Raw genomic sequence first — 25,746 nt, 5'->3', positions numbered from 1 at the left:
GCAATACTGGCTGGCCAAGCAGGCAGCACAGCTCATAAGTTCAGATACTGTGGAACTTGTATCCTTCTTCAGAGCCACTGAATTCTCTTCATAAGTTTTTCAATGCTTGATCCAGTGTATCTTTGAGCCATTGAACTCTCTTCATAAGCTTTTCAATGCCTGACCCAGTGTATCTTCAGCCTGTCAAAGTAAATGCAGTGCCAAGCAGGTTCTGAAATATTTCAGGCTGTACAATCCTGAAGCTGGATCTGCTGCCATTTTCTCTGACTTGGGGCTTGACATCATGCTGTAATTCCAGTCCTGATTATCTGCAGTAGCCTTGGGTTTCTCCATGGCTGACAGGGCGAGGAGCTTGTAATGCTCAAGTGGAGGAAAACTCAGTATTTGGTACTTATATCCTATCACAGCTTTTCCTCCAGCCACTGTCTGAGACAAGCCACTGGGACTGATGGGCCTTGGGCAGAAGCACTGTTAGGCCTTGTGGAAGGAAATGCAGGGCAGGAGCTGAGCAGACAGCAAAGGGCCCCTTGATCTCAGTCTGGTGTAAATCTGCACTGGTGACACAGGGAGATGAGCCACCTGTTTCATAAACCCCCAAGCAACTGCGTGTGGAGTGGAGCAAGCCTGCAGCTGACCTAGTGGGCACCACAAGCCCCGGGTTTCTTGGTAGCAGCTTGAACAGCTGATGGTTCTGCACTGCCTGTAAATGCCTTGGTGAGCAGCAGCCTCTGAGCCTTGTGTCTCACCTGTGTTGCCCAGCCTGCCACAAAGGCAATGCAGATTCCAGCTCCACTGTCACATTCTCCTTTTTGCCACCTGTCATAGGACAGCTGCTTCCCCAAGAGTTTTCTTGGTGGCATTGAGTGAGGGAAATCTACACTCTTAAGAGGATCTGAAAGTTGCAGGTCAACATTATATGTATTCAGTGTTTTTGTTGGTTTGCTTGTAAGTGCCATCACCTGTCCTTGAGATCTTAATTTTTGTTAATTGCAAGCATATGTTTGTCTCAAGTCACTGCTTGACTCACCTCTCCCCTCCCCTCTCCTTTCCCCTCACCCTCCTCTGCCTTGTTTTTGTGAACCCTCCCCGCCTGTTCAGGGTGCTTCAGGTTTAGACGGCAGGCCTGGACCACCGGTGAGTTCCATTTCTCTGTTTCCCCATGTTTGTCCTCCCCAGTATCGTGACTCTTGTTGTGTCTTCCACCCAAGCCTTGTTTATACCAGGAATAACCTTATTTTTACCAAAGCAGGGTTGGGAGGGGGTTAAACTTAAAGTGAGGAGTGATATCACACACTTGTCTTCATTGATGCTACAAGTCTGGATCCTGGGATCACAGCCTGCTTGTTCCACTCTGTCTCAGTAACAAGAGGAATGAAACCTCTGCATGATTCCATGATGCTCTGTTTTCCTGTCCCCTTTGTCCTGGTAGGTCTCAACCTGTCATTCTCCATGAGATGGGAGAGGAACTCCTCATCATGACCTGTAGTCACAGGACAAAGGGGAATGGCTTCAAAATGAAAGATTTAGTAGATTCAGATTGGATATTAGGAAAAAGTTCTTTACTGTGAGGCACTGGCACAGGTTGCCCAGAGAAGCTGTGGCTGCCCCTCCTCTGGAAGTGTTCATAGCCAAGTTGGACAATGCTTGCAGCATCCTGGTCTAGTGGAAGGTGTCCCTGTCCTTGGGAGGGGGTTGGAATGAGATGATCTTTAAGGTCCCTTCCAACCTAAACCATTCTATGATTCTAAGTAATGCCAGCCTGGTTTTGCAAACCACTCAGCTATTCTTGGGTAACAGCTGTTAAATAACAGCCAAATATTTTTAATCCCTCTTGGGAAATCACAGATCACCCATGCACAGTCCATTTGGCTATTTAAAAACAAAAAGCAATTTCTCCTCCTCAGTGTAGCTGGGAATAATTTCAGCTGCTCTGACTTCTGAAGAGAATCTGAGTGGCAGCTTGTAAAGTCACTTGTCTGGGGAAACTGTAGATACACTGAAATCTGCCCTGCACTTCTATAAAATTGTATTCCTTAGCAGTAAATGATGCATAAGTGAAGGCAATTAAGATTTCCATGACTGCACAAATCTAAAGATAGCCTGATTTTTCTCTCTGCCACACTGAAGTCGTGTGCTGCATGAGCTACTCCTCAACTTGTGTTCTGTGGATCTTGACTTCTGAAAAGCTCTCCTGATCCACATGAGCTGTCCTGCACTCATCAGAGGGGCTGCTTTAGTGACTAAGCATTGCAGACTGACATTAAAATGTGCAAGAGCCTTTGCTTTAAGGCTTTTAGAAAAAAACTCTCCCATTTGCGAAGTTTGTTCCTTGGTTCTTCCTAGGAGTCCCGCAATGTATAAAAGTATCCCTTTACTGAGGCTCCATGAGGGGATTGTAGACCCATACCTGTGTGGTTTAAGGAGTGTTAGTTGGAGGTGCTGGAATCCTGTTCTCAGCCAGAGGGGTATTACTGCCAACATTAAAGATTACTCTGATTGATTTCCCAGAGGCCAGGCAAGTCTCAGGAGCACCAGCAAGGAAGTTTGGTGTGCTGGTGGGAGATGGGCTCTGTGTCAAAGGGTTAGGAGTGACAGGAATGGCAAAGGAGGAGCAGAGGGACTGGAGGATGCTCCTGCCAGCTCACACCTGTGCCTGTGCACACCTGCATTCAGCTCTGCAGCTTGGGCTCTGTCAGCTTGCATGAACCACTGACCCAACTCTCCCCATCTCCTCAACTACGCTGGCTCTGGGAGGGGGTGGAGAAATAGGGAAATAAGCAAAAAGAAAGGCAAATTGTTTATCATGTGTGAAAATGGCCTTTATTCTGCTACAGCTTTCAGCCTTGTCTGGTATAAACTGGAAAGAAAGAATCCCTGTTTGTGGAGCTGGTAGAAATGCCTGCTAAAATAATTGTCAGGAGAGAGCTTCAGAATTAAAAATGAGGCTCTGTGCAGTGGTGCAGGTGTGATCCAACATAGCAGTTCCCATGTTTTTCAAATTGCCTTACCAACTACAAATCCATCTCCACCAACACTGAAAGCTGTAGTGGTGCTGGTGCCTTCCTCCACCAGCCTGTCCTTCCAAGCTGTGCTTTTCCTAAGGGAGCAGCAGTGTCTCCTGGCTTTAAGGAGGCCCTGGAATAAAGGTGTCCTGATGTGTTTTCCTTCTACAACTGCAGGGTATTCCAGGACCAATTGGGGTTTCGGGACCAGCAGGACCAAAAGGAGAAAGGGTGAGTTTTCTTCAGACAGATGCTCTGGAATGTCTCTGGAGATACAACAGCTCTGAGGGATAGAAGAGCTCCAGGCTTTTTCTAGAGCTGGAATTGCCCTCTCCTTGTTCATACAAGAGCTTCAGCTGAGCCTCTTTGGTGCTTGAGTGGCTCATCCTTGGGGGTTTTCAGGTGCTTTGAAATGCATCCTTTGCTTTTTCTTTTATGGTGCTCTGCTGCCTGTTTGTGCTAAATAGGAATGTGAACAGTTTGTACTCTTTTGTGTCCATTTCAGGGCAGTAAAGGAGATCCTGGAGTTGCAGGACCAATGGGGCCAGCAGGGCTTCCTGTGAGTATGGAAATCCTAGGGATTTATCTCCAGAACCTGTTTCCTTGACAGCTGAAGGTGCTGCTGTAATACAGTGTTTGCAGTCACAGCTGGGTTAGGTGTAACTCAAGTTACAAGACTTTGTTCACTATGGGAGTGACAGAAAAAGCTGAGTAGCTTCAGAGCAGACTCAGAGTGATGTGGAGGAGGCTGAAATGAACTTGGTACTTCACCTTGGTCCTTGAGCTGCCTGAAGAAGCTGTGTGGGACTCCCAGGATGTGTCTTAGTCCAAAATGCTGCTTTTGAGCAGCTCCCTTTGCCTTTCACAGCCTGGGTGTCTGCCTCCCACCTGTCTGAGAGAGCCCTGTGTTGTCATTGCAGGGACAAAAGCTGCCTTCAGTGAGGTTCATTCCACTGTCTGGGATTGCTTTTGGCAAAATGGGGCCAGTGTTGGTGATGTGGTGTAATGCAGACATGGAGTGGCTTTGTTGTTTAACACAAAAAGGAAGTTTGTTGCATGCTCATAACTAATTTGTTTCATATCTGAAGAGTCCATGGGGTAGGACAAGGAGTAGTGGTGTTACCACCTGGGTGATCTGATGGAGGTGGAGAGGAAGTTGCCTGTTGGAAAAATTGTGTTTATTTTTGACATAGCCATTGGTCTATGAACAAATGGAAAAAACCCCAAAATCCTGAGCACACATTCTTCTCTTTAGTGGGAACATGGTGAATCTGCTTGTTTTCAAGTGTTTCTTTCTGTGCATTTCAAGTGTTTCTTTCCTGATGCATTTCAGGGTTTACAAGGCCTACCTGGTGACAAGGGAGTCCGGGTAAGTTACCAGGCCAACTCCTTGTGTTTAGTTTCTGACATCTGTACTCAGTGTCAGCCCAGTTAACTCCTGTACAGCCAGCATGTGTTTGTGTGCCACACCTTTACACCTGTGCTTCAGAAGGTGAGACCTGTAGCTCCCTCCATCACCTGGAACATTGTGCTATATCTGGCTGAAGGCTGTAGGAGGGACTTTCTAATGTGCTCGTTGTGGTCACACCTCTGTTCTAACTGAAGCACAGGAGTTAGGCCAGCATGGTGTGCCTTAGGAAATCCTTATCTAGTTACTGATGTGTGTAGGGATTCCTGGAGAATTAGCTGAGGTGCAGCCAGCAAATCTTATTTCAGTACTTCTAAATTGTCCCTGAAGCATGAAAAAGAAGGTTGTCTTCCAGCAAACAATCCTGCAGAGGATTTGAAAGATGGAAATTTTGAGAAGATAAATTAAATTTGCCTGTCTTGAAGAATCAGGCCTAAAGTCTCCTCAGGCATTGTCCTGATGTGATGGTGAAGAGCTGGGTCAAACCCAGGAACAGGAATGGCAGCTTTCCCATTGTACCACCAGTGTCATGGAAAGATAAACATTATTAGGAAGAGTGTGTTGAGAAGCTCCTTCTTTTTCATCAGGTTGTCTTGCCTGTTAAGGCTTTGAATCTGGATCTTTTTTATAAAAACATTTAGGAGCTGTGGTTGGATATAATTTATATTTAGAAATATAAATTACTTTTGGATTTGAGTCTGTAATATTACAATTGTATAAATGTCAAGAAGTTCAGTGCAGTACAAGTGTATGTAGTCACACCTTTTATTCATAAGACTCTGGCATCACCTAAATTTATCTGGAAGTGTAATTTTTTATAGTGCATGTGCCCATGTGATGATTTCATTTTATGGATTTGCTTTTGATGTGTAGTGAGTGTTCTCTGTCCTCTGTCTGCAATGGATTTCTGGCCTTACTCTGCACAGAAAGGACAGTTCTGGACAGCACTAGCCAACTGGCATCTTAAACTAGGGGAGAAAGGTTCAAGTTTCATGGAAACACCAAAGTTCTCCCCTTTTTTAATTATTGCATTTCTGGCTTTGCTTCTTAACTTTCCCTTCACTTTTGTTTTGCTTGTTTGGCTTCTTCTAAAAAACTGTAATTTTTAATTCCTAGACTTTTTCAGTTGGTTTTTGAACTGAGTGTCCTAGTTAAAAGAAGGATCTTCCATTAGCTTTCATTAATGGGATTTCTCTGAGCTCTGGCATAAAAGCAGGTGAAAACTGGGAGAAATTGCAACTCTTTGTAGAGGATAAGCAGGAAAGCATGAGTGGGGAGTTTTGCTGGTCCCTTGAAGCTTGCATGCACTCTGCCTCCCTGCAGCCCATGGTTTGCAATGGCAAAGTGTGAGAGACTCAAGAGTGTAAATGGGCAAGTGCAATATCCTAGGGGACCCTAGAGAACACCCCTTTTGCCACTGAGCCTTTTACAGGGATTTCCCCTTACTCTGGAGTCCCAGTTTGCCAAAATCCTCTCTTTTCCTCTATACTTTTTAAATCCCAGAAATGTTCTGCTGCTCTCTGCTTGGAGCAGGAGATCAGCATAGCTGTGCCTGGGTTGTGGCCCTAATGGCAGTGGGAACAGGCAGCATTTTGTGAAAGCCAGCTGAAAAAGTGTGAACCCTGAACTTGTCCTGCTGTTATTTTAATGCTGGGGGGTTTGTGTGTGTTTGTGCATCTTCCTTGCTCCTACAGGTCCACCTTTGTCCCCTTTATCCCTTCCTCCTCTTCCACCTTTCTTCCTGGTTCCTTCCTCCAGAGCAACCCATGCTGCATTTTTCCTGGGTTATCCTCTCCATTCCAGTCCTTGGTTCTGGGTGACTTCTCCTCATTGCCTCTCCTCTCCCATCCATTTCTCTTGCCAGCTTTGGGTTTAACACTTTTTTTTTTTTAAAGAAGCAGCAGCCTGTGCTGTCTGATTTTTATCCCTTAATTCCTTTAACACTCCCCATGAGGACCCTAAGTTCAGTTCCCTGTGCAGCAGCCCCTTCCCCCTGTTTGATGCTGAGCACCTTTGAGAATTTCCTGTTACACAGAAGGATTTGGTGTGGATGTAACTGGCAAATACCACACTATCTAAATACACAGTAATACTAAATACACAGCCTTGTGCTGCCAGTTGAGGATCAGGGACCAATTGCTGCCCTGTGGCTGTGCTGCCTAGGACTGCTCCCTGGTCTAACAGGTTTTTTGGGAGAGCACTGCTCAGAGGACAAAGGACAGCCAGACTGTGCAGACTCAGAGCTGAGTACTTCCTTCATTCCCTGGCTGACAGTTTCCTGAGTGAGACTTTAAGAATGGGAATTCAGAGGGGTAACAAAAGCATCCCAGAGCCCCGGTGGAAGAGGGACCTTCCCAGGCAGCTGGAGATGGAGATAAGGAGGCACAGTGCTGGCCAGAGGGGTGGTTTCCCATCCTGTGTGCCTGGGCTCAGCCAGGTCTCCAAGGTGCCCTCTCTGATGTGTGGGAAGCCCCGAGGAGTGGAGTGATGATCCCTTTGATGCCAAGCCCTTGCAGCCTGTCTGTGTTTATGCAGCTCAGCTACAGCTCAGCAGCTCCAAACGTTGATCTTCACATCTCAGAGGGAGATTTATTTTAGAATGTTTCTTAAATGTTTATCCTTTTTTAAACTATTGCTGACATTTGTTTGAAATGGATGATCCTAAAGCTTTTGTGTATTCTTTTTTTCTTGGACTAAACTATTATTTACAGGGGGAGAGGGGCAAGAAAGGCTCTAGAGGGTCTAAAGGGGATAAGGGAGACCAAGGAGCACCTGGATTAGATGCACCCTGTCCGTTGGTATGTCCTGTTTCATCAAATGTATTGTTTCAAGATGTGTTGATGGGGAAGACAGAAGGAAATCATAACATAAATAATGGTCTTGCAAAAGTACAACATTCAGATAAGCCCAGCTGGGTTCCCACCACAGCCTGTGGCAAAGCTGTGGGACCAACTGATCCTCTGAGAGATCAGGCTGCTGGGTGACCATGGTTATGTTCCTTCCTCTTCCAGACAAAGGTTTGGGTACATGGGGTGTCCCATGTGCTGGGAGCTCAGGGCTTTCTCCTCTGTGGATACAGCCCTGTCTCCTTTGCTGCTGGTTCCAGCTCTTCTCTGGAGATGCTCGATGGGATCAAAGCTATGAGACAGCAAAACTGCAGTGCTGGCTTCCTTGCCTTGGAATAACAGCCAGCTGATGTGATGGCCTGACAGCACACAGGGCACTTGAGCTGCACTACCCAGAGGGAAAACAAGTCTCAGTTATCCTAAATGGGATGTGTTTCTGTCAAAACTGATTTGCTATAAGTCTAGACAAATGGATAAATACAGGAATATGTGTACATTTAAATCTAAATTTATATGCTGCAGTAAACACTGCCAGAAATCTGCTAGCAGTGCCACAAATTCCAGGAGCACTTGGAGACCATTCTTTTAGAAATCCAGCTGCTGGGTTTCTCATTGAGGATCGGAGGAATGGCTGATTTTGGAATGGAGGAAAAGCCATTCCCATCCTCTCAGAGAAGCATCTCCCGGCCCGCAGATGACAGAAACTGCTGCTGCAGACACAGCTCACTGTGCAGACTGCTCTGTGCTGGGTGTGCAGCTGAGTGCCCCGTGCCAGTCCCAGCAGGCACTCAGCCTCTCCTCCTGGGGCGTGGAGCTGGCTGGCACTGACTGAAATAACGATAGTGGTTGATTTCATAAACAGGGTCTGCGAGGTTTTAAAGGCGAGAAGGGTGAGCCGGGGTTACCTGGGCTGGACGGCCTGGATGCCCCTTGCCCATTGGTATGGTGTACCTTCCCTTTCCTGCATGCTCGTTTGCTTTTTGGCTCTTGGTGCTGTTTTCTGATCCCCCCAAACAGCTGCATGCCCTAGAAACACCTGGCAGTTCCTTCCTTACCTGTCTCCATACTCCCTCCCTCTCATGGCTGCTGTCAGAACCAGGCCCTTCCCTTCATTCTGATTCCCAGCAGGACTTTGTGGCATGAAAAAAATAGAGTTGGAATGTGGTTTTATTTACAACTGCTTCACTTCTTCCTTTGCCTTCCTTTTGACAATTTCCAGTAAACCAGTGTATGCAGACCCAACTCTGCACTGGCTTGGCTTCCTCACAAGGAGCTGCAGTGCTTGTGTCCTTCATTAACTCTGTTTTTAATTGCTTGTGTGTGTTGAGCACAGTCTGCCATGGTTCTGTATGACCTCAGTCACCCCATACATGAAGATGACTGAAAATAATAGTTATCCCATTAGTAGCCCATGTGAAATGTATTAATGGGGACTTAACCTCCCTGCTGAATAATTCCTGTTTATGGCTCTCCCCAGAAGTCCAAATTGTACCCATAGCATCCAAAAAACTTGAATTTAGGATTGCCTGTTTCCCAATATTCGTCTTATTCAAGTGATAAAATGATTATTGTATTAGTGCCTGATCTAATCAACGGCCCAACTGTTGTAGGACAAAAGTATTCAGGAACATTTAACCCCAACTGATTTCTTAGTATCCAAATAATGGTCACCAATTTATTCATTTTCTCTGAGTTTTCTGGAGATGCAGCATTCAGGTGATGTTTTTGCTCCCTGGCAGAGTCTCAACATCTCCATTATACAAAGAAACTTTTACACCCCTGCCCATCCAGCCCTGTTTGGCATGACAAGGTTTGCTTGAGGATGGTCTTTCCAAGCTTTATGCTCACTTAAGGAGGTTTGAAAGGTTTTCCTAGTTTCTTGAGGGGAACAACAAAAAAAAAACAAAAGAAAACCCCCCATGAAATTGCCATTAAAAGCCTGAGCTTTGTGAAGAGCTGTCATAATTTTCCTTCCAGTGTTCCCTCCTTTGGGTGCTGCCATTGCCTCTTTGGGACAGGGACCACTCATAAAGTCTCAGTTGCTGCTCTGTAAATTCTGGGTAGTAGAAACTTCTGCCAGTCCCACAGGTGAACCCATCCCTGCCCAGAACAGTGCACAAAGGAGGAAGACCACAGAGCCATGTGTTTTGTGTCCCAATGATCACAGCCAGGTTTCTGTGGAGTAACTTCTGGCTGAGTAAATCACTTAATTTCACAGGTGCAAGGATTCCACCAGTGCCCTGGCAGGTGACATTTCTGGTTTTGTCCCTGCTCCCAGTGAGGATGCATCCCACATGGCCATATTAGAGCTCACACTTCATACCTATTTTCATTAAGGGAAACTTGCCAGAAAATCTGCTGAAATATGGATGCTGTTATTTTTTATACATGGTGTTCTGGCATGCCAGCTAGCTTGGGAACGTGAATAAGCATGTTTTTTGATCCAGCTAGGTTAAAAGCTTGGCATCCAGCTGCCACATCCATGTGTTTAGCTTATGGAGGCTGTGAACTAACTCTTTACACATCTGAGATATGTGGAAGGAGATCCTTGGTCCTAATAAGCATGTCATGTTTCCGTTCTCGGCACACTGGCCCGCAACAAACACTTCCTTGTGACTCTGGTCTTCCTTTGATCCCTGGGCTGTGACTCCCTGGCCTCCCATGCCTTCATACACCTAACCTCCCATCTCCTCCTGCCATGCACTGTACCAGCCATTCCTGTCACCACCAGTGTACCAATGGGAACAGCACAATTTACCCAGTAAATAACTTGTAATTCCATATTTCCACGTAGTTGGGGGAAGGGGAGGAAACAGCACAAGGAGACCAAAGTCCAAAAAATGCGTTTGAAAAGCAATACTGTTCTAACATCATGGCAACATTCAGTACATCACCCCCCTGGAAGTGCATCTCCAGTAAATAGTTCATTTCTCAATATATTACTGTGCATTTGCTTTTCTGTTTGTATTTTTTTGGGGTTTCCTGGGGAATAGTGATAAACTATGAATCTGCCACGTGCACAAAGCACAAGAATTTGACTTCTTGTGTCAGACATGTATTTCCTTACACCTGACTTTATCTGCTGCTCCAGAGCACCTTAAGCACTGGTGTCATATCTAGCCCATCCAAGAGGGCTGCACAGGGTTGAAATGAATGGCAGTAATCTACAAAAGCTTTTTCCAGCCATGGAGCCCAAGACATCACGGTTGCAGAAGTGCCAGGGGGTTTCCACAGAAATCCCACTGATGTTTTTGAAGCCAAAGTCCCTTTTCAGGGAATCAGCTGAGACATCCTGAACCAGCAGAGGTGCTGTCCCTTCCTAATTTCCCTGGGGCAGGCTCTCCCCAGAGGCAAGAGGGGATAACTGGGCAGTGTCCCACATGACAAAGCAAACCCTTTAACAGGGCAGAAAGGAAATGGAGAATTTTTCCTAGACCCTCCTCAGAGTCTGAGGTTAGTGCTGACTCTGGGATTGGTTTTTAAGCTCAATGTTACAGAGCCAAGCCTGAGGACACAGAGCAGCCACCTCTCACTTTCCACTGCCAGATCCTGGCAGTGTTTATCTGGCTGAGTTGGACTTTCCTTCAGGGAAGCCTGGATGGGCTCCTTTCTTCCTGGGGGAGGGTGGTTCTCGGGTACATCAGTCCCTTGCACAGCCTGCAGGCATTTCCCCTCTTCACCCCAGCCCCTGCTTCAGGCTGCACTGCTTGTGCCAGCCAGAAGTCTGGGTCATCTGAGGGATGAGGAATAGCTCTCAGACTATTCCTCCAGCCCTGGTTCAAACTGTTTGTTGCAGTAACAGTTAACCCATGCCGTCCTTTCTCCATCTCTGTGCTACTTTCTGTGTCCTAAACTACTATTTCATCCCTCTTTTTCACAGGGAGAAGATGGCCTTCCAGTTCAAGGCTGCTGGAATAAGGTGAGGTAATCTTGGAAGTGTTGCTGTGCTGAGTTGGCAGTGCTAATGTTTTCCATTAATCTGGCTGAGGGCAGAAGAGGTGTGGATGCATGGATGGGATTTCCAGGACTGTATCCCAGAAAAGTGGCAACCAAAACTGCTCCGTATTTAAATATCACAGTTCAGCTCTGTGGGCTACAGAGGAGAGAACTGTGCCTGTGGCCTTTGAGCTGCCTGCCCCAAAGTGCTCTAATCCTTGCACAAAGATGAGATTTCCACCTGGGTTCTCTCAGACACCCCCCACACTCCCCAGGGTCTGGCCCACCTTCAGGAAAGGTGGCAAGGGTCCCTGCTGAGATCCATCACAGCTCCTTTTCCTCCTGGAGAGCCCAGAGCCAGCTTCCCTAACAGCGTCCTTCCCCCTGTGAGCTGTCAGTAACATTTGTTTATGTTTTCTTTTGCAGTGATGATTCTAACCCTGGACTGACCTGTGTGTGTTACTGTACATAGAATATTTATTTTTATACGGTGTTCTTCTCTGAAATGCCAAAAGTTATGCATTTTTACAAATTATCAAAAAGTGGCATATTTTTTTGTACAGAAAATACTAGATCTCCCTTTTTTCCCATTTGTCAGTTCTCTGTATGATTCTATGTCTGCATTACGCTTGTTTTGTCATGGAGTACAGCTGTAATATTTACATGATATTTGTGCACACATGATGAATATAGGAACTTAATAAATTATTGCATTTAAAGTGCCCAAAGGAACTGCCCTGTATAGATTTAAAGGTAATTTTCATTTTTCAAGCTGGATCATTCAAGAATATTTCAAAATATTATGTATTTTTTATTAAAGTGAAATATTAACACTTGTGTTGTGATGAATTAAAGTGTTCCTGGAAACCCCATAGTAGTCCCGATGCACTGGGAATGCAGACACCATGATTTACAATTATCCTGCCATGAGCTGGAATAACCCTCATAACAAGGAGCCCTGGTTGGCAAGAAATTCTAAGCCCTTTCTAAATTGTAGGCTTTCAAGCAGCTTAATGAAAGCCTTATTTAAAATTAAGCATAACACAGCATACCTTGATATCCTAACAAATGTTTGTAAAATCAATCCAGTGGCTTTTTAAAATGTTAACCAAAGGTCGCATGCAAATTTGCAGAGTGTGTAATTTTTATTTGCATATGCACATCTTAATTATCCTTCCTGACCTACCTTTGTTGATGTCTCAAGTCTAAACTACCCAGAGAGGAGGAAAACACTGCCAGACTAAAGGGAGCATAATAGTGTGCTTTCCTTAGGGTATGAGGGGAAAAGTGGGAGCCTGAATCTATTCCCTAAAACACATCCACTTGCCTTGGCCCTTCACACAGGGGGCAAAGGCAGTGCAGGACTCTCAGGGGGAAGCTACCAGAATTTAATGATCCCACAGGAGAAATGCAAGTGGTGATTTATTAGTGAGACTTTAAATATTATTTATTTAAAGTCCTGCTCTTTGCATGATGCTGCCACTCCAACAGGAATTTGGCTCCTCGTGGCTACTTCTGTGCCAGTGGAAGGGGTCACCACCATGATGCTCCCTATACTCAACTATTCGTTCATCTGTTCACAAACTATTAATCAGGTATTTTTCCAGATGGTTCCAAGCAGCCTTTTAGCACCATCTTAATAAAGTGACAGAGTAAGGGATGTAGTTCCCTTGTACACTGGGAAAGGCCTGCTGGGGACTGCCCAAGGATCCCAGCCCAGCCTCGGACTGCTGCAATCCATCTGTCACCTCACCCTTTCAGAAATTTATTGAATTTCATCTGAAAACCAGTGAGTTTTCCACTGCCCTGTGTCCTTTCCCTCCCCGCCCTGCAGGCTGTTCCGACTCCAGTGCCCTCACAGTTAGGAAACTCCTTGCAACTTTCGACCTAAACTAATTCATGGTATTTCCAACCATTTGTTCTCATGCCAACATTGTCCTTGGGATGAAACGTTTCCATGCATGATGTTTTCATGAGATGCTTGGTGTACTGGAGCTGAAACGGCACAGAAAGAAAATGAACCACAAAGCAGTGAGGGATTCTCCCTGGTTTTCTCAGTAATAAATGTCGTTAATGTAAGCCCCAGCTCCGTGTTAAAAGGCTTTGCAGCTGAGCTAATTGGAACAGCTAATGGCCCAATTGTGTTTTAATTGCACACCTGTTAAAGCAGTTACTAAAGACCCAGCCAGGTGTACTCCTCATGCCTTGGGTTTGGAAGGTTGCAGTAGTAGCAGTGAGTTCCTGCTCTCATCTTGAAGGTAGGATGTCTGAATGCTTCGGTCCCTTCTACAAATCCTGGCTATTAATCCTTAAAATACAGAGATCCTTAGGAGAAGCTGCCAATGCTTTCTGTTTCCACTGGTCTGTGTGGCATAGTTTTTGTGTTCTTGGTTTTTGATTGCACTGCATGGGATTGTTGTTGGTTGTTTTTATCTGATCCAAGAGCAGAGCAAGTGCACATCTGCCACCTTGTCCTGACACAGCTCCTCAAAGGTTAAGGAATCTCGAGGTGATGCTGTACCTGTTCTATTCCTTGGGCTGGTTTTTGATTGCTCTATTTGTGAGAAAGCTCTTGCCTGAGGTGTAAGGGAGCTTGAAGTGAAATTGCCAGAACTCTTGATAGTATCTGGCTTGAGTCAGCAAAGATTTACCTACTACGGGGAAAGTGTTTAGGGTACCCGCCCGTTTAAAAGATGGAATAAAGGTGACAAATGTTCCCTGTGGCCGTGGCAGATTATAGCCTGGGATCTTAACTGAAGTACCAGATAAGCATTTTGGACTGCCGCTCCACAGCCCCAATCCTGATACAATCTCATCAGCCGCTGGGGATAGACAAGAGGGCACAGGTCAGTGATACCGCACTGATCTGCTGCTCTTCCCAAACCTGAGGTCCTTGAGTGTCAAAAGAAACCCAAGCAGGGCAGCTGGGTTTGTACCACCCCGAGCATGGCGATTTGTTTCAGGCTCTGTCCCTACTAAAGCCTGTAACCCGGCTGCTGTTGCTGTGGATTCCTGTCAATTCTGCCTGTCTGTTTTCACGTGAAACCTTTTGTCTGCCACTTCAAGGGTCAAACTCCTTGGCTGATAGCCAGAAAATGAGTCTGAGGGTGGAGAAGCTTGGGAAATGGCAGCAGAGGGAGAGGAGGACCTTCCTGAAGATTTGCTGGAGATGTTTTGCGAGTGGCCTCCCTGGAGTTTGGGAAGAGTTCCTCAGCAGTGCAGCAGGAATGTGTGCCCAGATGCTGGAGCTGCAGGAGCTCGGCGTGCCAGCACTTTCTGCTTTGCTTTCTGTTTTCTCCCAGAGGCAAGGGTTGAGAATGGCACCATTTGTGTTCTTTTTCTTTGGTCATTTTCGCTTCATTCTACTATTGTGGTCAGACTCTTCAGATGAAGAATTAGGCTCATTTTCCAGCAGCAGCTACATAAATGAGTGCAAGACATAGACAATATTTCTGGGAGGGGATCCTTTGATCCAAGAAAGAAACCCTTCTTGAACATTTCTCTTTAGAAAAGCAGAGAAACCCCAGAACTGTGTTCAGTTCAGAGTGCTGCTCAGAGAGGATATGATAACACTTTTTGCTACCGTTTCTGGTTACCAGGTGACAAACTTCCACCTGTATCATTGATGATTCCATCTTTAACCTTTTAATCACAAACTTTTGTTCTCCCGTTTAATTATAAGGAAATGACATTGGTTTGTTTGGGTTTTTTAAACCATACTGGATTCTGAAGGCATGAAATATGTTGTCAGAAGAGAAAAATGTGGAGTGTGGAAAAAGTCTGGTTTCACTGACTAATTCCTTTGCTTCCTGTGCTCGTGCTTTGGTCTCCACTGCACCCTCTGGATGTGCTTTGTCTGGAGCCCTGCAGAAATGTTTTCTGCTAGCCCATTAAGGCCCTTTTGTGGGTACATCTCCACAGATGCACAGATGGAAAAGAAGGATCACAAAGGTTCAATTCCATTATTACATGTTTTAATATGTTCACTAAAGGGAAGTAAAGATTTGGCAAAGTGCTGAGGGGTTCAGAGGGCGTTTCCCAGCCTGAAGGGCAGAACGTACAATCCTGGATACTTCCCACCAGCTGCCATGCAAACCTGGCATCCTTTACTCAGCCCCCACTGCTGAAGGTTAGCATGTAAGCTCAAGCGTCTTTCCACCACAGCTCTTGCAATTTGTTTTTAAAAATCCCAAATGTAAAATAAGTGCCTATCTTTTGAACATGACAAAACATCTCTATTTTCCTGAGTGCATTGGGAGTCCCGTTTGCCCAAGAACTAAACCACATATTTAACTTTGAGGGAGTGATTCCCCGCTGGCCTAAATGATGCCATTTGCATATTGAAATGCTAGGGTGGGCCAAGGCCATTGTTATTAGAGCTAATGAATGATATTATCTCAATCATTAGACGGGTCCAAGTGCTAAGCAATTCACATTACAGCTGGGGAGAAAGTGCTGACTTCAAGCTCAAAGGGATGCCATTAACCCAGAGCAATCCCAGACTCAAACGTTCTTTGTCAGCACAAGTGGAATCATTCTGATCTTCTGATAAGGACACCCTTACCTGACACCCATGTCCTCTCCAATGCACAGAAAGTCTGCTGTTAAAATAAGTCCAGGTTTGCAAAGATTGGGGGAAAAGTCCTCCTTTCATATCTGTCTGAAGAATTGCAGTTTTTTAAAATTGAGGTTTCTAACAAATGTGTTCAGGAAAGAGAGTAGTGGGGGAAGAAATTGTTTCAGTTGAGAACCAGGCTGGTGGAAACATTAATTTATTTTATTTGTATTTTTTTTTTTTTATTTTTACTTTTTTTGGGGTGGGCGGAGGGAGAACCTGACCAGAACTGCAGGCGGTAGGTGTGCATTTTTCCTTCTTTTTTAATGAAAACCATTATATATATAGTTTGATAGTGTTACTTCTACTTTTTTGTTAATGATTTTTGGGGGCAATTTGTTTGCTCTATTCTGTTTTCCTGTGTTTTCTTTTAGGTATATTTTTAATGGGCTTTTGGAATAAGTGCATAGAAGTTCCTCACCCCAAATGTCCTGAGGACATTCCTATCGTGTTTTTTCACCCCAAGTTCAGTAGTGAAAAGGTGCTTTCTGTCGGCAAACGCGTTTTTAGTGGGCATAAACATATTACCAAAGGCCGCGCCGAGGGACCAGGTGCCAGTGACCTCTCCCAGACAAAACGCTCCCTCACAAGGCTTCATTTACATTTACAAAGCTAGAAAGGGCTATGTTAGGGACCAGCTGGTTGGAAATGGTCTCTCCCCACCTGAGGTGGTCTGTCTGAAAGCAGTGAAGTCTGGCAAGAGTCGCTGTGTCCTCTTCAGCAAAACCTTCTGCAGCTGAAATAGCAGTTTTGGCTAGACAGAGCTGAAAAATTAAAATTAAATTAGGAAGACGTTTATCTGAAGGTGGCAAGTTCATGGGGGGTACCTGCTCAAGTATTCCTGTCTGTTGCTATTGTCTTCCCTCCTCTGAATCCAGCAGCACACGCGGGTTCAAGCTTAGCTTTAGGCTGTGCTTCACCCTGAGCCTGTGTGCAAATGTTTTGCTGGATGAAGGTCTCCCTTTCTTTTACACTTCAGTTTTTTTCTTCCTGTCTCTTCTTTTTGTACCTATATCTTCCGGATGTCTTTGATCCAGACAAAATAACTGCTCTCTTTTCTGCATTTTCAGAAAATCTCTGTTGGTCACGTTTGGATCATTTTCCACTCCCTGTTATTATCTACCCTTCCTCCTTCCTGCTATTTTCCCTCCCTCCTTGTAGGCCTGCTTTGGTAAACATTTTGGTCTGATGAGAACATCGTGACAAAACATGAATTAAGATTGTAGATGTTTGTGATTTATTTTTGAGTTGACTGTAAAGCTTTTACTGTTTAAAAGGCAGCAAGGGCAGTGTAGTTCTGTAGCTTTCTTACGATTTTGTTTGTTCTTTTTTTAAATGGAGTCAGAATATTGCAGATTTTTTTAATGAAAAACCAGCTAAACTTTTGTTTTTCCTGCAAAACATTGAGTTTGTTCAACTGCTGTGTAAAAGTTTAGTAAGTTAGATACTAATGGCAGGTACGAGAGGACTGATTGTGGAGTGCAACTTACACTATTGCTTTCCATGGTGTGCTGTTTGTCAGTCTCTTGTCTCCAGTGGGGGTTTGCTGGGAGTGTGAAATTCCATTTTGTGATAATTCCATTGTTTTTTCACAGTAATGTTTCAAAACGTTGCTTCAGTAAATCATCCTTTTTGCTCTCCTGCAAAGATTTGCTTTTACCCTGATGTTGCACCCCACCAGCAGTGCCACAGACCGAGCAGTTTCACCCTTTTTTTGAGCCTTCCCAAGGAAGAACGTTAGCTCCATGAATTGCACAGCCTTTTCTGGGTGATGGCAGTGAAAAGGAGAGGGAGACACTTGGCCTGCCATAAGCAGACTCCTTCTCCAAGCCTGCTCCTTCAGCATTCATTCCTGAGCTGTCCCATTCCCACTCCCTTGACTCTGCTATTCCTTGTCCTCACTCACCGTTACGTTTAAAGACGGGCAAGCTGAGGCAGAGCATTCATTGTTGTGTTCAGCCCACCCCAAAAGGGCTGAGATCACCCTGATGCAGGGAGGAACGGCCTGACCCACCCTGTTCTCATGGCTTTAGTGATGCAGAGTGAGCAGGGCAGCAGTGGGAGGGAGCTCCTGATTTATGGGGATGTCACGGGCTCCCCACGCTTCCATCAGCAGTGGGGGCAGTGAGTGGCTGTGGGGTTTCTCTGGATGCTCTGCCATCCCCCATCCCGGTGACACAGCTCCTGCAGAAAGTCCCACTGATCCCCCCTTGGCGTTCAGAGGCCTCAGAGCTACAGGAAACATGGCCTGATGGCCTGTCCCACAGCTGGAATGCTTGTGTCATTGGCACTGCTCCTGTTTCTCATCTTTGTGTCACTTGGACACCAAATTCTTTGGCACTGGGACACTTTCTGTCCGAGATGTGCTCATCAGCTAGCACCAGGCAAACACGAACGACCTGCAGGAGAACAATTTCTGAAGCAACTGTGTCCTTGCATATCTGGTTTCCTTGTATTTTACAAGAGAGATTTTTCCCCTTTGATGGCATAGGATGTCGAATATTTATTGTAGCTGTAGCAAAGTGATGAATTGTGAGTAGACTTGACAGGGCATTGTTTCTATGTTTCTCTTGCAGACACTGATTGAGATGTTTAAATCTGAATACATTTCGTATACTTTTTTTTCACATTGAGCTTTTTAGCCTCTATATTGAATAGCCAATGTTATTTGGCATTAATTCACACATGTGCTGTGGATGCTTTCGTGTTACCAGTAATTTTTACTGTTGTTGTGCTGTTTCTAGGACATTGTTTCAACTCCTTTTGACATAGTTTAGCTACTTGGAATTTTTTTGACTTCCACAAAATTCCATGCTTAGTAATTGCTAGAATGAAGAGAACAAAGGGATGTTCTTTCCCACAAGCTTTTCAACCAATGTAGGAGCTTCTTCAGCCAAAATGAGCATTTGACTTTTGTTTTTCACTTTTTTCTTGTTATTATGATAGTGCTGATTTGTTTGGTTTTTAATCCTGGGAATTCTGAATTCCATGTTGACCATTCCTAGCAATATTTTACAAAAGCAGAGATAGCTGTGCCATAAGGAGTTATACTGATCATAACAGAATTGAAACCTTGTAATTATTTGGTGTTTATTTATAAATATTTTTTCCACTATTAGGTTTTTAAGCAAATCTTTTCTCAGTGTGATATAAGATTAAAAAGACACTAAAGGACTAAGCACTCAACATGTACAAGGAAAGGGATTCAGGTAAATGATTTTCATCTGTATGAGTGAAAAATGGCTGAGGAATTTTTGTCAGAACAAAAGCTGAGTTTCAGTTACACATTTCCTAATTTCATTAATTAATCCAGTGATTTCAATGAAACCATCCCTGTCCTGGAAACCAGAGATAGATTTAAAGAACCCCCTGAATCCACTCCTCAGTAGTAAATAAAGCTGAGTTTTGTAAAAGTAAAGTGTTGCTTAAATACAGGACCTTCAAAGCATTTCTGTCTTCTTGTAAAAGATGAGAATTTAATCTTTAATCACCGAATACCCATTTATCAGATAAAGAAGCCAGTGCTGATATTATCAGAGGTGCTGGTTATATTGTGGTAAAAACTGCTATGCAGAGCTGTATTATTACTGTTTTAAATACCTTACTACAGTATTTACATTAATTATCTATGTTAGGAGAACAAATAGGTGAGATTTTAGGAGGAAGTTTGTTTGGGGAATTGGTTTTTGGATAACTAAAAGTGGGCTAAAAAACCAGGCAGGAGGTTATGAAAAATATCTTTGACTGGGGGGTGGTTGTAATGGTAAACATGACATCATATTTAAAGTGTCATCCCATTGTTTTCCAAGAGGAATCTGATGAATTCCCTGTGCCTTGTGTTGAAGCTTTACTCCTTTGTGTCAACATTTTAGTGAGGTTTCTACTTTAATTTATAAATTAAATAGATACATAGATAGCTATTCCAATACAGTCTGGATTTGTTCCCTACGATGTACATACTTTCTTCTCCTTTTATAAAAATGCCTGTTTACCTGCACATAGTTTGTGTCTTTTGTGAATGACACCACACGCAAATCATAGCCCATAAATTCACTTACAGGTGAATTCACTTTCCCTTTGCGGGTGGGTTTTAGGTCCCTGTGCTGAGGCAACCACGCCATCTGCTGTTTGCCAGTCAGGCCCGGGAACTGTCAATGGATTTAGGAGAAACCTCAGTGGATTTAGAATGAAGAAACATCAAAAAGACTGTAATCACTATAAAATTAGATGGCTGGAGAGAGGACAGAGTCCTGCTAGTGCCTGTGTAAGGGAAAGGCAGCAACACCCACTGAGCCCTAGCACTGTGGAATCTGCACAGGAGAAAGCCTGAAACCTCCCATGGCAAGAACAGCAGCTTGCTCTTACAGCAGGAATTAATCAACCATAAGTCACAAAGCCACACTAATTGTGGAACTGAGAGAGCAAGGGCAAAGAGGGCAGAGACAAACTCTCTCTAGTTATGGCCATGCTAAAATTCTTGAAATTATGAGCTTTGTGAGTTGCCTTTCCCTGAAGCTGGAGCAATGGGGAGGTGTCCATCCCTTTGTCCCTTCCCTCAGCTTGGGGGTACAGCCCTTTCCCTCCTGTCCCCTCTCCTGTATGCCTGAGTGCATTTCTGTGTGAGCCCACTCACCAGTGCAGTGGAGGTTCCTTGGAATCAAAGTGTTGTGATGAAAAACATTAGCTCTGAGTGGCCAGACAGCAAAAGTGTGCTTCACTCCTGAACTCCTCTGGGTACAGTGAGCTTGGAGTGAGGCAAAATCCTCAAGGATCTGGATGTTTAACAGTGGCTGATGCATAAAGTTATATAGCAAAACAAACATGTTTTGATGATCCAACTGGGAATGGAGTATATGTCTGAAACTTTGGCTTTTATCATTCCTTAAGGCTTCAAGGGCACTCTTGTTAATAAAGTGATGGTTCCTGGACATGTGTTGCTCTACCCTGGGAGAGCAGTGAAATCTTGCACTCACTCAATAAATAAATGTTCTGGAGGTTGCTCTGTCCTGCCTCATAGAAACCAAAGGTTGAGACCCAAAGGTTGGCTTGCTTCAAAACATTTTCATTTATTCATAGGACACAGCTTTTTCTTCTTTTTTTTTTTTTTTTTCCCTTTAGGGCTATGCAGTTAGCAGGAAAAATAGCTAATGAGGTAAATTGTTTTAAATCAAACTCTGGAACAATTATGAAAGCAGTCAAACAAGAAGGGCTGTGCTGTCCTTACCTGTGAAGCTGCCCTGAAAAGAGCCTGGAGCTGAGCCAGGGAGACAACGTGCTTGTCTGTGTCACCAGAGAAAGGAAATGTGTGTCCCTGCTCCAAATGACAGCAGAGGGTGTAACAGCAAAGGGCCAGACACCCTTATCAGCACAGGAACAATCAGTCAGCTCTAAGATCCCTTTGCAACAGGTGAGAAGTAGGACGTGTGACCTGTTAGGTGCAGACCTGGAGCTGAGTGACTCGGGGCTCAAACAGCCCAATGACACATTGCTGCATCTTTGCTCCTCTGACAAACAAGTACAGTTCTGCAAATGCCAAACCCAAACCATCGCATCAGGAGTCCCCAAAGAATGTGTCACTTTCTGCACCAAAAGCTGTGCCATAGTAAATGCACATTGTTGCAAGCAGTTTGCTTAAAGAAATTCACAGGGATAGAGGCTTTTCTGCCTTTTAGCTTGGCAGTGCCTGGTTACCACATTGATCGGTGGCCAAAAGCATCACTCACAAATGTATGGTTTCATCCATCTAGCTTTCCTCAAACTCAGAAACTGAAATGGGTATTCTAGTAGTTAGTGTAAAAAATTGCAATCCTTGGGAATCACAGAGCACCAAGCCAAGAGCATCAGTGCTTTCTCAAGCCACCACTCAGTTTCCTTAGCTAGAAGTCCTAACCTGTTTTAATTCTTTGGAGAAGCCATTCTGTGCTCATGATTCCCACAATTTTCCCTACCCCCTTCTGGCTACTCTTTCTGAGTTGTGGAGAGGGATCCTACAATGTATTCCTCAGCTGAAAACAATGTCATTTTCTGGGGTTTGTTACCTTATTCTTTTTTCCTCATTCTGAAAGACATATTTGTAAATCTCCATTAAACCAAAAAACAAAAGTTATGTTGATTGTGATTAAACATTCAATTGTTATAGGGCTAAGGAATAATTAAGACACGATCTTAGCTGCATTTAAGGATAAGTTAAAAGGATTAAAACCTCCTTTTAAAGGATGAGAAGACATCTTTGATATTTTGCTAAGCTAATAAGCTACATTTGACCTCTAGAATCAGTTGGTGTTTGGGGAAGAAAGACCTTTCCCCTTGCTTACCCACTACAGCTAACCTGTGACTGCAGCTAGTCAGCCCACGTTAAACAAAGTGTCGGAATCTGACACACACAAAGACTTTAGATTCTGAAGTCTGTGGGATGGTCTAATTTAAGAAAGTACTATTAAAAGAGAGCTCTCCAGAAAGTTAGGATGTAGGTTTTCTGGATTCTTTAGCCCATTGTACCCAAACTACTGGCATAAAAAGCACATAAGCAATATGAAAGGTGGAGGAAGGGTTTAAAATGGCTAAAAAAATGGGAAAAATAATTAATTTTCATTACAGAAATATAGATTAGTTGCAGAACTTGGCTGTTACAGCTGTTCACAATGACCACCATATAGACACACACCAACTTTGATTGCATTGGGTTATCCTAATGTCAGTAATCAATGCTTACACTGATTTGATCAAGCTCCCTGGATGATATACACACACAGAATGGAGCTTTTGGAGTACTTGGCATTCCTGTCCTGCCAGGATGACCCTGAACAGCTGCCAGCCCCAGCGAGAGCCAAGCCCTGTGTCTGGAGCTGTGAAATATTCATTGCAATGTTTGAGCTACAACAGCTCCTGCCCCAAAATGAGAGTGCCATAAACAGGCTGTTTCCCCATAGCTGGGGAGTCAGGCAGGCAGCAGGCTAGAAACGATCAGATAGATGTGTTGTTTGTTTTGACAAAGTAACAGATTGCATTTGCGCTCGGGAGGCAACAGGCAGATGGGCTTGGCACAACCCACAGAGGGCAGGCCCTGCTCCTGCTGAGTGGGGAGAGCTCTGCTCGACTCCAGCACGGCACAGATGAGGGCTGGGAACAGCTCTTCCTCGAACAGCTCCATCCCAATGGCTGGAAATTGCAGGTGCTGTGACCAGAAGTCTCTGACTGCTCTAAAAAGCAGCTGGTTCCAAGGGTGGTGTTAGTGCAGAACAATTCACACCCAGTAACTGATCCAGTGCTGCCTTGCTCTGATCTGCTCTGCTCAAAAATTCTTTATTGTGCCACAAGCAGCTGGTTCCAAGGGTGGTGTTAGTGCAGAGCAATTCACACCCAGTAACTGATCCAGTGCTGCCTTGCTCTGATCTCTGCTCAAAAATTCTTTATTGTGCCATAAAGCGACCCCAAATCTTCCAGAAAATATTTGAAGCAACATAAAATATCCGTGTAAATGCTATTAATATTTAGATTAAGGATAGGCTGTATCCACTGGAGAAATAGAGTGGAATATGAGTTTATGGTGAGATTATTAAAAATCACAACAGCACAAAAATTGGTATTAAAATTCAGACATCTATGACAGACTTAAAAAGTGTTACACTGTGAAAATTTTCAATGTCCTCTCTCGCACTTCTCCAGCGCTCCTGTTTCCTTCAGGAGAATGTTGTTTATAAACAGAAAAATGTTGTTATAAACAGAGGGAGTTCTCCTAATGTTGAAAGTTTGCCTCACACAAAGACTTTTTTTTTTTTTCCTTGAAAGACCTCCCACATGCTCGTGTTCTTATCACACAGCAACTATTTGATGTTAAACTCTAACGAACTGGGAATGTTTTCAAAAACTTGGGATGCTTACTCTGCCTCATCTCAAATTATTTTAAATTCCAAAACCACACACCACATTGTATGGGTTGTAAGGGTTTTTGGATGCAGTTATTTGTATCTGGAAATAGAAAAATGTAAAAGCTTTTTTTTCTTTTCACATGGGTTTTACATTGTCATTAATGTTTATGCTTAGTGCTTGAAAAGCTTCTTGAGCTTCCTCCTACCCTCACAATATGGTTCAATACACTGATATCTTCTTCCTTTGATAAATTCCAAATCCCAGTGGGCAAGATGAAGGTAAGGCTTCCTCTTACATGCAAAATAAGTCAAATTCATACATGAGTTTTTTCTCCTATGGTCTCGAGGCATCTTGAACTGGTTTTCAAAAAGAAGTGAGGAAGAGAACAGACTCCAGAGAATTAATCCACACCAAACATTGAGGCTGTTACTCAATGCTTGAAAAGAGAAAAGGTATTCTTTATTTCCATTTAAACAGCAGTCAAAATCCAGCTGTGTAAAGGGAACTGCTTTACCCAAGGCTACAGGAAAAGGCAGGTCCTGAACTCATGCCCTCTTTCTTCATGAGATGGTGTGATCCACAATAAACATAACCTGGGGAAATATTCCATTGCTTTTTTACCCACCAAATCCCATTCTGTGCAGACATAAAATTGCTTACTTTGGCAGAGCCAAAAACCAAGCTCAAGTGAATCTTTTATGATTTTTTACAGTGGCAAAGAGAATGCTGAATGCATGAATGGTTCTTTCTCTCTGTTGTTCCCAGACACCCTCCTAAAGTAACACTGCAAGCAAGCAGGAGTGGCCTGTGTTTATAATGTATCTCCTAGTGCACTACAGTAGCACCCAAATGTCTTTATAGCAAAACCAGTGCAACAAAGTACTTGTATAGGAATGATGATACAAACCCGGTGTGATGTAAAAATGTACCTGGGAGCAGTTAAAGAGGTGTAGCCCTGTACTCTCCTGTTTGCACCAGCCCCTGCTCACGGATTTGGCGCTGCCAAGACTCATGGCACAATCGCTTATTGCGTCTCTCGGAGCTCGAGCTCTTGAACTGCAGGGAAGGAAAGAAAAGCCCTCAGCTTCCATTCAGGAGGGAACTTTGCAGCCCTCAAGGACGAGTTGGGAAGCCTGTGAGCGCCCAGAACGCTCCAGTGCAATACAACACAAAGAGCTGCCGGCACTCTTTGTTACAGCCCTTCCAAGCCCACTTGGGGATGCTGGAATATTCGGGTTCCAGGCACCGCAGCGAGGCGCTCAGGCCCCCCTGCCAAAGGGACAGAGGGATGGGTGGCTCTCTCTAACAAAAACCAGGCACTCCTCGAGCTTTAGCCCAGTCTGGGATTGCCTTGAGACCTCTCCATCTCCGAACTCCTCCACCCTGGGAAAGGATGGGAAGGCTTCCTGCCTTTATGCTCCCGGCTACCACAAGCCCGCTGGGACCAGGGTCAGGGGGGCCCTTTCTCTGCTGGGCGGGGAGGGGTCCTGCCCCCACTGCAGCCCTGGGGCCCGGGCTGGGAGGGCGGCAGCCAGGAGAGGGGGGCTGTAGCGGGCCCGGGCTGCAGTGACTCCTCCTAGAGGCGGTATGTGCGGAGCGGGAGGAAACCCCTGCCGCCCCCCTCACCAGCAGCCGCCATCGCCATTGAAACATACAATACGGGGAGAGCGGCTGAGGCGGAGCCGAGAAGGGAAAGGGGGAGGAAAGGGGAGGGGGGGCAAGGAGAGGAGGAAAAGAGGGGGAGGAAAAAGAGGAAGGGAAGACAAGAAGGAGGAGGCGGCGGCGGCGGGCGCCGGCAGGTGAGGGCAGCGGCGGCGCGGGGGTTGCGGGGGCCGCGGCGAGGCCCTGCTCCTCTCCTTCCCTCTCTCCTCGGCCGCACGACCCACCTCCTCCTCCTCCTCCTCCTCTTCCTCCTCCTCTTCCCGGCGCCGCTGCCGTTCTGCGGGCGGGCCCGGCCATGGCCGAGGCCGTGAGGGGGGCGGGTGAGGGGCGGCCATAAAGGGAGGGGGGGCGCGAGGCGGCAGGGGCCGCGGGTAAGCTCTGCACGGGGGGGAGAGGTGGTAAGGGTGG

The 25,746-nt window shown here is 45.0% G+C and overlaps 2 protein-coding genes and 1 long non-coding RNA gene across 12 annotated transcripts in view; 2 read left to right on the top strand and 1 right to left on the bottom strand.

Moving 5' to 3' along the window:
• The window catches only part of COL13A1 (collagen type XIII alpha 1 chain), a 90,585-nt gene extending 74,014 nt beyond the window's left edge, over nt 1-16,571 (top strand). For 5 of the 10 annotated variants that reach the window (XM_039696193.1, XM_039696190.1, XM_039696194.1 and 2 more), the window contains 5 exons: nt 1,099-1,134; nt 3,180-3,233; nt 3,508-3,561; nt 4,336-4,371; nt 8,119-11,126. In XM_039696193.1, the coding sequence (XP_039552127.1) occupies nt 1,099-1,134; nt 3,180-3,233; nt 3,508-3,561; nt 4,336-4,371; nt 8,119-8,286 (348 nt within the window). In that variant the 3' untranslated portion in view covers nt 8,287-11,126. The other 5 variants (XR_005626213.1, XM_039696199.1, XM_039696191.1 and 2 more) reach the window with 5 other exon arrangements.
• Nucleotides 16,572-24,076: 7,505 nt separating this feature from the next.
• On the bottom strand, nt 24,077-25,728 carry LOC120496104. The gene is made up of 3 exons (XR_005626214.1): nt 25,563-25,728; nt 24,606-24,732; nt 24,077-24,269 (listed from the first exon to the last, which is right to left on the bottom strand). It is a non-coding gene; the product is annotated as an uncharacterized LOC120496104 (long non-coding RNA).
• LOC120496103 (core histone macro-H2A.2) overlaps nt 24,879-25,746 on the top strand; it is a 20,913-nt gene continuing 20,045 nt past the window's right edge. Inside the window, exon 1 of the mRNA XM_039696202.1 lies at nt 24,879-25,475. The gene's annotated coding sequence lies outside the window, so the exon portion shown is untranslated. The remainder of the gene's footprint in view (nt 25,476-25,746) is intronic.

This window comes from Passer montanus, unplaced genomic scaffold (genome assembly GCF_014805655.1).
Source record: "Passer montanus isolate IOZ18808 unplaced genomic scaffold, ASM1480565v1 scaffold96, whole genome shotgun sequence".
NCBI classification, from domain to species: Eukaryota; Metazoa; Chordata; class Aves; order Passeriformes; family Passeridae; genus Passer; species Passer montanus.
Note: the sequence above shows the minus strand (reverse complement) of the source record. Positions and strands in the feature narration are given on the sequence as shown.